This window comes from Rattus norvegicus, chromosome 9, assembly GCF_021556685.1.
Source record: "Rattus norvegicus strain SHRSP/BbbUtx chromosome 9, alternate assembly SHRSP_T2T, whole genome shotgun sequence".
In the NCBI taxonomy this organism is placed as follows: domain Eukaryota; kingdom Metazoa; phylum Chordata; class Mammalia; order Rodentia; family Muridae; genus Rattus; species Rattus norvegicus.
In genome coordinates, this window is record NC_141542.1 from 54927506 (window position 1) to 54938432 (window position 10927).

The 10927-nt window shown below is 45.3% G+C and overlaps 1 protein-coding gene across 18 annotated transcripts in view; it reads right to left on the minus strand.

The window, feature by feature from the left end:
• Mgat4a (alpha-1,3-mannosyl-glycoprotein 4-beta-N-acetylglucosaminyltransferase A) overlaps positions 1-8680 on the minus strand; it is a 93499-nt gene extending 84819 nt beyond the window's left edge. For 7 of the 18 annotated variants that reach the window (XM_087567064.1, XM_087567061.1, XM_087567060.1 and 4 more), the window contains exons 1-2: positions 8622-8680; positions 3883-4228 (exon numbers count right to left, since the gene is read on the minus strand). Coding sequence is in view for 14 of the 18 variants with exons in the window: in XM_087567061.1 (XP_087423187.1) it covers positions 3883-3976 (94 nt within the window). In the remaining 4 variants the exon portion in view is untranslated. Of the gene's footprint in view, positions 1-3882; positions 4229-8523 lie in introns of all 18 variants that reach the window. The other 11 variants (XM_087567058.1, XM_087567053.1, XM_087567065.1 and 8 more) reach the window with 3 other exon arrangements.
• Positions 8681-10927: the final 2247 nt, after the last annotated feature.

Here is a 10927-nt window from a genome sequence, read left to right on the forward strand (position 1 = left end):
CCAATTCAGTACAAGCATTAGAGTGTGGCCGAACTTCCGAGAAGCTCATAGTCCTAGCAGGGTATGCAGGGTAGCTCAGTCACCTGTAACTCCAGCTCCCAAGGAGCCAATGTCCTCTTCCGGCCTCTCCACACATGTACACATGCGGACACACAAAAGTAAATTAAAAAAAAAATCAATAGCGGAAGATACAGTCATCAAATCTGTGTCCTACACGCATGCCTGTATACATAAGTGCACAGACACGCACACGAAACACACGTGCACATGGTAGATAGGTGCACATACACACCATTCATTTGAAAAAAAAAAAGAGAGAGAAAAGGCTGTTCTATGCCACATCACAGTTAGACCTGAGCATGCTAACGGGGGGGGGGGGAACAGTCATCAAAGACCACACATTACACAGCTCCTCTAGTGAAGAAGTTCTGATAAGGGAAATCCGTAGGCAGGAAGTGGATTCTCGATAGCGTAGGGCTGGGAGGAGAGATGCTTTGATAACTAATAGGTACGGGACTCTCACCAGTGGCCTTATGACTATTCGGCAAGTCCTCCATCACTCAGCTAAATCCGCACCACAGCGGGTTAACCATTTTTAGTGTAGACACCCTACCCCAAATGAATCATTACTGATCAGTACATTCAGTGGTTGAAGTGTTTAGTGTGCAAATTATAACTCGATAAAGCTGTTTTAAAACTCTCCAGACACATTCTTGCTGAAGCTATTGCTGCACAGGCGTTGTGTCTTAGGGGTGTTGACAAGCATGTGGCCCTGAGTCAGGCATGTGGACACGGTCCAACCCGGTGCAGCGATCTGTGATACTTGGTTTTCCGGTTTTCTGCATTGTGTTTGACCATGGGGAAATTTCAATGGTGCGCTATCCACACCAGCACATGACACTCGGAATCATTCTGGTCCTATTCTCCCAATACCCGCCTACAACTTTCCCATCCCATTCCAGGGACCTGAAATTCTCTCTCGTGTTTTATGTGGGAATCCAGTATGCCCTGATGAACTGGCTCCCTGCCCTGGATCCCAGATTCCTCTCAGCCTGTGCCATTTCATGGGCTAGCTCTGATTCTTCCAAGTAGTGAATGTAGACTATACCAAACTAGCACCCCTATGGAGCTGTACACTGTGTAGCCTCCGTGTGCCTGTCAAAAAGAGCAGCTCCTAACTACAGCGTGAGCATGTCCTAATCCCTTTCAGAAATCAGTTCTGCACCCGATGTGCCCGCTTCCGGCCTGGCTTTCATACTGTCCCTACTCTATAAAGTGCCATGAAGAATCACGAGCCTCTGCCCGCACTGTTCTGGGCAGCAAACCTTTAGCTAGGAGCATGAGTTCCAAGTTACCTCTGCTACAGAATGAGCACAAGGCCTAGCTAGCTAGCGTCTCTACCACCCTGCTTTGATGTCTCCAACTTCAGAGCAGAGGCAGTAACGCCCCTGGGGTCATGAGGTCTAAGCGGCTGATGTATAAGGAACAGGACAAGTGCTCTTATTATCTCTCTTTCCTCCAGATGACCATACCATATTTATTGCCAGTTCCTGCTCAAAGGCATGAAGATTCTTCTCACTCTTTATTTTCATGGTTTCTAATATCTCGTGCTAGGCATGGGACAGACATATGTAAAGGACCATATATAAGGGATCATGCATCCAGGTATATATAAAGGACCACACATCCAGTTATATATAAGAGGCCATACATCTAAGTATATGTAAGGGACCATGGTTGTATGTAAGGGACCATATATATGGGTATTTATAAGGGATCATACATCCAGGAATATGTAAAGAATGAATGAAAAATTATGCTTCAATTAGTCCAGCAGTGTCAGGGATTTTAGAAATCTTTCAAAATAAAAACCAAAGTACATGGTCCCTGGAAATACTAGACTGAATATGTGGAATCAAGTCTCCCTTGGAAATTCCAGGCTGTCTCACTGCCTGAACTAGAAAGAATTCAAACACTCAACAGTTAGAGTGATTACAGACAGCAGCAATCAACATAGGGGCTTTACGCAAGCAAACAGAAGACCTGGGTAGACCCTTGAGCCTGAGCAAAACAAAGCAGAAAACCAGCATGGGAAAGACTGCACAGCCGCTCGGAGGGCTATGGGCGAGCGCCCTGACTACATGTGGCACTGCAAGGTGAAGGCACCTCTTCTATCCCAGTTCCCCTCCATGCTAAAGATAATCATATAATCATAAATCGTAATTAATGGAGCTTTAAGAAAAATTGCTAGTAATGCTAAGACCTAAGAAATGAGGTCCAAAGCTGGGACTCACTGGGGAGAGCCAAGTTTCTGTATTATTAGAACTCTCCCAAGAAGTAAGTTCCTTGAGAGGAAAAAGAAAAAACCCAAGTACTTGTGTTATGGTCAGGGTTTTTTTTGGTTTTTTTTTTTTTTGTTGTTGTTGTTGTTGTTGTTCTTTTTTTCGGAGCTGGGGACGGAACCCAGGGTCTTGCGCTTCCTAGGCAAGCGCTCTACCACTGAGCTAAATCCCCAACCCCTATGGTCAGTTTTCTTAACGGTGAGTCATTAGCTTTATTTATGTCAAGAACAATCATCTCTTTGACTCGAGCTATTCTAATTACGTCCTCATTAGGTGCAATCAAGAACTGAAACCAAGCCAGCGAGAAGGTTCAGTGAGTTAGGGTGATTGCCCACAAGCCTATGCCCTGAGTTCCATACCCAGGACCCAAATGGTGGAAGGAGTGAGCCAACTTCTGAAAACTAACTTCTTGACATCCAAATTATGCCAAGGTGGCACACAGGCAAAATAACTAAATGAATACAATGTATTTCTAAAAGGATTTTAAGTTGAGACTTTAAAAGCATACCCAAAGAACTTGCCTGTGGCAAAATTTTCACCTGTATTTCTCCAGTGCCTAGGCTAGAGCTCAACTCAGAGAAAGACAGAAAGTAGGAAAAAATGTAAGACTTATCTACAGCATTAAGTATGTTTCTCTTCTACCTCTATTTATCATATACGAGCAGATGCATGTAGCTGCGATTCAAATGTATACAGTATGTATGCTCAGAGAGGTATGTATTACTAACATAGGTATATAGATACAAATGCACAGGAAAGCAATTATCTTCATGGGCGAGGAAGGCAATGTCAACAAGACAAGCTTCAAATACCCCAGGTGATAAACATGGATCTAATGATGACCATGCACCCTCCCCAACACTTCCCCCTCTTTCTCTACTATCAGTGCTTCTTAAATCAATGCCAGAAAGAGAAAATAAAAAACAAAACAAAAAGAACAAAAAACCATCACCCCTTTGAGCAATTCTGATCAACATACAACAGTTCTAGAGTCTACACGCAATTACAATTTACGAAACTTCTAATATTCCAATGAGAATTTCTCCTCGTTACCGAAGGAGCAATCTGTCCAGGCGTGCAGGTCTAGTCATTAGCAACACACTACCAAATCAGCTAGTATGTGTTTCCTGAAGGCCCTGATCACCCCCTTCTAAGTGTTTTCTACAACACTTTTGGCATACAAAACTTTGGTTTGGCACACCGAAGCTTTGATTGTGATGACTGGTTTTTTAAAAAGGCAAAAGGTAAAAAAAAAAAAAAAAAAAAGTCTTTGTTAAACAATGTAGCTTTCCAAAGTGTGGTCATAAGATACTAAAACAAACCGGCTGAAGTTAGAAGTCTGTAAACAAACCAGCCCAAGTTAGAAGTCTGTACCGGTCTATCTAAGAAAACTGTTTCATTTTTTTTATCAAAAGAGGCCGCCAGATCAAAGACTGAGGTGTGCACTGCCCCACCTGCAGGCTCAATCTATTTCCACAGGCTCACCCCTGCTGGCAGGGTGCACTCTGTCACCACCATGGTTCAGGGACCTCCTCCTTACCTTTCCCATTTTGCCATGTGGTATACCAGGACAGGGTAAGGAAGGACGTGACAAACACCAGCGCAGTGGCCACAGTTCCATTTCGGAGCCTCATCTCATTTCACCATCACACTGGTTCACAAGTTGGCAACAGCAAGCAAGACCAGTCTCTCTCCAGCCTCAAGTCAACAGAAGGCAGAACGCCTTGGACCTGGGCCAAAAACAAAGCAATTGATGATTGAGGTTCACTTCAGATGCTGGGCAGAAGGTGTCAAGCAGCAAAGCAAGCGTGGGTATTGCTATTCCAGATTGTCTTCGAGGTTTTCAGAGGCTGAGGGCTAAGGGCTGCTGTTTCTTTTTCTTCTTTCTGTCAGGGAAAGAAGAGAAAGGAAAACTAACTAAATAATGCAGAACAGAGGTTTCTCCATTTATTATTCAGTGTCAGAGGCAGACTTTTGTCGAGGCTAAACTGTACTTATGAAGACCATCCCCATATTAAAATGATTCTTTTTGGGGTTGGGGATTTAGCTCAGTGGTAGAGCGCTTGCCTAGCAAGCACAAGGCCCTGGGTTTGGTCCTCAGCTCCGGAAAAAAAAAAAAAAAGATTCTTTTTTTTTTTAATAGCAGAACTATAATTCCTCCAAGGAAACAAGCTTCAAACTGTATTTCCTCCTGGCTGGTTCTGTCTGTGGAAAACATAAAAAAAATTATGGTTGCTCATTTAAAGGGAGTTGTGGGGCTCACAGATTCCCAAAGTGATCTCTAACAACTGAGTCTAGAGCTTCACTCCTCCCAGTTATTACTCAGCTGCACAACAGCAAGCAATGGTTAAGAAAATAAATAAAAATAAGGGAATGTCCAGCCCTGACTTATGACATAAGGTAAGTGCCCCCAGCACACCTCTTTTCATCCACGCCTCCGAGTTTCATCTATGAAATAAGAAAGCAATGGGCCCTGGTGTCCCACATATCACAAAAAGCGTACGACTACCATTATCCTCATCTTAAGTTTTAGAGAGAAAGCTGGAAATATTTAGGCATTCAGAAGAGGCACTAATCTAACCCATGCTCTCTCAGCAATAGCCCATCATCCCGTTGGGCTCTTACACTCAAGAAATGAGGAGGACCACTATTCATCGGACTAAAATTCTGAAGAACTGGAAAGACATGTGGTTGCTAAGAATGCCCAGCACAAGGATAGGTCTTCAATAAATATCAACTGTATCGAAAAGAAAAATAAGCCAGCAGATGCAGCCACTCTACACGTCACCGGTCTCACCCCTCGGGGCTTGTCAGGCAGTCTGATATGTGCATTGATGTCTAGTGGCATCAAAGGGTGGCACCGCATCCTGTGGTACACTAAATGCGCCTCCAAAAACAACTATCGAACCCAAGAGACACATCTCTCAGTGGAAGGGCACGCCTGATTAAAGCAGCCATTTGCAGGCAATTCACAAACTACAACCTCAGCTATTTCTAGCACTGGGAATTACTGGGAATCCCAGTCGCCAAGGAAGACCACACAGGGATAAATGACAAAGAGTGACAGCAAGGGTAGTCACTGTATTTTACTGGCTTCCCCCCCCCCCTTCTTTCTGAGCCTGTTGCATAACTTAAACCTTCACTAAGTCCTTACAGGGCAAGTGCTACCAACCCTATTTTATACACAAGGAGATAAACTCAGCGAGAAACCCCAGTTTAAATAGCTTCTAAGTTTAAGTTCTTTTTCTGTTTGTTTTTCGAGCCAGGGTTTCACTGGGTAGCTCTGGCTGTCTTGGAACCCACTCTGTCCACCAGGCTAGCCTCAAACTCACAGAGCTCTACCTGCCTCTGCCTCCCAAAGTGCTCGGATTAAAGGTGCGTGTCAATACAGCCTGGTGGAATTCCTTTCCACGGCCTTTTGTCCCACAGATTGACCAATTACACCACAGCAGAAGGGAGAAGCTGCAGGAGATGGTTGGCCACTCAGCTGAGACTAGAGAGCCTTTCTGAGTGTTAATTTGGCTCAACAGAAAACATACATTTTCAAGATTTATTACATTTTTAAAAAAAATGTTTTCTCTTCTGCAGTAAGCCCAAGCCTGTTGTGGTATGAACTACAGAATGAACAGAAAAATTTCACAGTCCAACCGTGCAACTCTAAACAAATTCCTCACTTCCTGCAGTCTTTGGCTAATCTGTCCCTCCTGAGTCCCCAACAAAGCATGCCTGTTAGTTTCTCTGGCCAGGATCTCTCATTTCCATGCAACATTCTAGAGGGGCTGCATTCCACTGCATCACTTGTGACTACCTGAGCACAGTGCATTCCAAAGTGGTTCTCCAAGTGGCTAAGCCCTAATTCATTCACCTCCCATGGTTAACTTTATCACAACTATGCCCATGTTGACTGCCTACAGCCAAAATCCTCACTGGGGAAACAAAATCCAATAATTTTAAATTCCACCAAATACCTCACCTATTAACCCAATAAAACACTCGACAGTGACTTCCGGCTATAAGGACAGGGGCACTATCTCAGTAAACTGTAACCTGGGATTTGTAAGCCTGGCATGACATTATGCAAACATGGCTTTCACTTTCTGTCCTTATATAATGTAGTCACATTTTTTATTCAGATAGGATTTTGTTGGGGGGGGCAGTAGAATAAATATCTAGCTGACATAAATCAGGAAGCAGAGACATGCAGAATCCACTTAAAAATTATAATTTAAAAGCTTTTATTTATTAATGGGGTTGGGGAGATGGCTCAGCAGTTAAGAGCATTGGCTGCTCTTCTAGAGATCCTAGTTCAATTCCCAGCAACCATATGGTGGCTCACAACCATCTGTAATGGGATCCGATGCCCTCTTCTGGCCTGCAGGGATACATAAAGGCAGACCAATGTATACATAGTAAATAAATAAATGTTTAAAAAAAAATAAAGTTTTTATTAAGCTAGGCAGTGGTGGCCCATGCCACAAAAAAAATAAAAGGAAAGTTGTCTTATTAAATACAAATGAAGCCTATATAAATGTATAAACGCTCTAGATTAACCATCCATAATACCTAAAAAACATATGGAATACTAAATACTGGACCTAAGAAGTTAAGTAAACTCTGGTTTAGAGAAGATACATAGAATGAATTCTACTAATAAGTGCTGACATCTCAAAAGAAAGAGGAGTGTTATCCTCCACCAGAATGCAGCTTGGGTTTCCAAACGAAGCTTCATCGTGAAGCACATGTGAATGAAATCTCCAGAGCGGAGGAAACAGAATAAGCCATGGACCCTTAAACCACCCCAGGCAGCTACGAGGCTGGCTCATTAGACACAGGTGACCTACATTTGTATCCTAAGCCACATATGTGAACACTTATATACCACCGTTACTGTAAGACTGTCCTGGGTTATCAATTGACAGAACCGAGTCTTTAGACAAAAAAAAAAAAAAAAAAAAAAAAAAAAAGGCTACATTATTACTAGCCATTCCTCCATCCTCCAAAAGACACTTTCAACTCCAGACCTCAGGATGAGGAATCTGTTTTGCTAAAAGATTTAACAACCTTGCATCTTAATTCTTACATTACTGGGGTTTTTTATTATTAAGTTTTTAAAGTGTTCTCTGAAATATCCCATATGTTCCATGGCTAAGAACAGTTTGGTTAGCATTTGGTAGAGTCCTTAATCAGCAACCCACAGACAAAACAGGGGTGCCTGAAAGAAGAATAAGAGGCACGATCCATGACACCCCGGATCAATGAACACCATGACGTAAGCCTACACAACTTTATAAACCGCAATTATGGAAAACTCATGCACTTTCCACTTAGAGAACATAAATATTTCTTTTATGCAGCTTACATAATTTCATGGTCAAGTATACATTACGATGTACACTTACGGTTTAAAGGGACCTATGTCACCATAACCTGTTAGTAAAACTATTCTTTAAGCATTTGAAAGAGAAAGGAGCCTGAAGCACTGAGCGCATGTTACATGATTCTAAATTTAGATTTTTTTTTTTTACATTCAAGTGAACAACCGTGTCACTCTTTATCTTTTACCAAACAATTTGTCAGGCAGCAAAAGGCACAACAGCAAAATAGATGGCAGTCTCGAAGGAGATAACACACTATCTACTGCTATTTCCTAATTCCCAATGTAAGCGGTTGAACCCGCTCCTGAGATCACAACGCTTAGAGAATTAAAGGCGGGCTCGGAAGTGCTCCACTGTCACCACTTAACGCCAAGCCTTCCAGACATCACCTGGCATACCTGGAGGGGGCCAAGACCCCACCTGGAGTCAGGGAGGGGTCCCACCCCGGGCTTCCAGGAGATGGAGGAAACCCAGGCCTGGGAGGAGTCGGGGGCTCGCTCCTCCGTACCTCCGACACATCTTAGTCCCCCGCAGGCAAGTGGCCCCCGCCCTACCTGCCCCGCGGTGGCGCCACCGCCAGCCCTGCAGCTCCCCAGCCCTCCAGCCGCGGGGTCCTGCCCGCAACTCTTGACCCCGCTGCACGCGCACACCGCACTGCACTTTTCCGGACCGCCCGAGGCTGCAGGCCCGCCACCGGGAGGGAGCGCAGCACGGAGGGGCTGCGGCGGCGGCGAGGCGCGGAGGGCGCCCGGCCCGCGCCCCGCTCCCCGTTCCGAGGGCCCGTGCGCGCGCGATCGGACGCAGACCTCGGGATGCCCGGGTTCCGCTGCCAGCAGGTGGGTGCTCGGCGGACCCCGCCGTATTCCGCCTGGCCGCTCCCTGCCCCGCGCCCCGCGCTCCTCACCTGCCGCGGGCCAGGGCGCTTCTACCGCGGCCGCCGGCGACGCAGCTGGAGCCGCCTCCGCCGCCGCCGGCCGCGCGCTCCGCCCCGCCCTCACCAGGGACAGCCCCTACCCAGACCCCGCCCCAGTCGCCGCCAGCCATTGGCCACCACTTCCCCAAGCGCCCCGCCGCCGCTGCCAGTGGCCGGCCCTCCTGTCACTCAGCGGCCCAATGGAGTAGCCTATATATTTCTCTCCAGCCCTTTCCCCTGCATCGGTGTCGCGACCGAGGCTGGAGCGCAGCCGCCACATCTGGCTCATACCCTCTGGCCTGAGCGCAGGCAACCTCGGGAAGCAACAAAGGCCCCAGTGAGCCCTCAGCGCACAACCTGACCACCATGGCCTTTCCTCCTAGCTCTGGGTCCCATCTCCTGGCAGTCCAGGCGCGGTGACAGGTCCTGGCTCTAATCCAACCGTAACTCCCAAGGCTCGCTGTTCCAAGCATTACACTGCCAGCATCAGAGAGGAGCATCGTTATCCTCCAGCTCCCAGGAGGAGGCAGAGATGCAGGGAGGACCAAAGCAACAAATATGCAGTGCTAATGTCCCCCGATTTTTCTATTATGCCGTTTAGTCTTCCCTTCTCTCTCGAGCACATGTCGGATTATCATTTCTTAAAGTTTAAAGCTGACTTCAGCTCGAAATGGATGGACATCTATAGAAGATGTGAGTGGCCTGTCCATTTGGGGCTGCTAATAATTAACTAGTCCTGTACACATTATCTGTTAGATATCGAGCCGGGCAGGTATTAAGATCTCTAATTGCTTATCATATGTTAATCCCCATTTCTCATACTCGAGCTCAAAGGTTAAAGAGTTTACCTATGATTACACAGCTAATAAGATAAGAAATGTGTTTGTCCTCACTGTTAACCAAAATCCTCCCAACAACCCTGAAAAGATTTACAAGAAATCAAAGAACTAGGAGACAGACTTGTTCCTGGCAAACCCCAGGGTAATAAAGACCTGTATCAAAAGACAGTAATTCAAAAACAGAAAACTCTAGAATGTAACATCAGAGTGAGGGATTTGGGGAGGTCTTTGGGGGGGGGACCTTTATTTTTGCCTCAAAATGAGTGTTTAATAATTAGCTATTATATTTATAGGTTTCTCAGCTCTCCTGTGGTGAGATTTCTCTCCATCATTCCCAAGCTGTTTTAAAAATCCTAAAAGAGGCTCATAGTCTCCCTCTTTCCCCAGCTCTGCACCACCTGGGTATGAGAAAAATGATAGATCCAATGGCAGCTATGCTTTCTGCTGTGGGGGAAATGGAGCTAAATCCCCTGCATAACTGTGCCTAAAACATAGCAACCCAGCAATAGATCTCAAAATGGATAAAAACAATATAAATGGGGGTTGGGGATTTGGCTCAGTGGTAGAGAGCTTGCCTAGTAAGGGCAAGGCCTTGGGTTCGGTCCCCAGCTCCAGAAAAAAACAAAAAACAAAAAACAATATAAATGATCCCCTACCAGACAGTGTCTGAAACACGGTTGGGTTGAATTGCTAATTCTCCTGTCAGCATAGACATAGCAGGCCTTGCTACCTTTCTGCTATTCTGGATGTCAGATCAGTTCATGGCCTCATGGAAGAAAATATTCGACAGGAAAGAAACAGCCCTTGAGCAATGTTTTTTTTTTTTTTTTTTTTTTTTAGGGTCAGCTAAAAGACTGAGCAACACAGCCAGCCAGTCATTCTTCTGATGTCCCAGTGTTATAAAGAGAGAAACCAGGGATTTCTGAATGGTTATTTAGGCAACTCCCAGCGATTAAACCCGATTCTCCTTGATTCGGAGCCTTCTAGTACTCTGTCTCCATTTGCATCTTTAGCAATCCACAAGCTTTTGGATGACTGAATGAATATTAAAAAGACCTATTTCCATCCTCTCTATTTTTTTTTCTCCTGGTAAGGAAGGGAATGAGAGTGTTTGCAGACATTTTCTAAGCAGAGACAAAGGTCAGATATGAAGAGAAAATAGAAAAGGTGTAATGTGGATACAGACTGGAGTGGTACATTCAGGAATAATACATATTCAGGCGGTCTCTCTAGTCTCTGTAAACGGGGGAACATCGGAAGTGAAAAGAAGCAATAAACATCCACAAGATGAAGACCTTTTATAACATTTTCTGTACATTTATTTAGTGCAGGGTCACAGGTGTGCCACGGCATTCACGCAGAGGTCAGAGGGCTACTCTCGGGAGTCAGAGCTGTATGGAACTAGGGATTGAACTCTCAGGTGGTCAGGCTCGACAGCATGTGCCTTTAAAGGCTGAG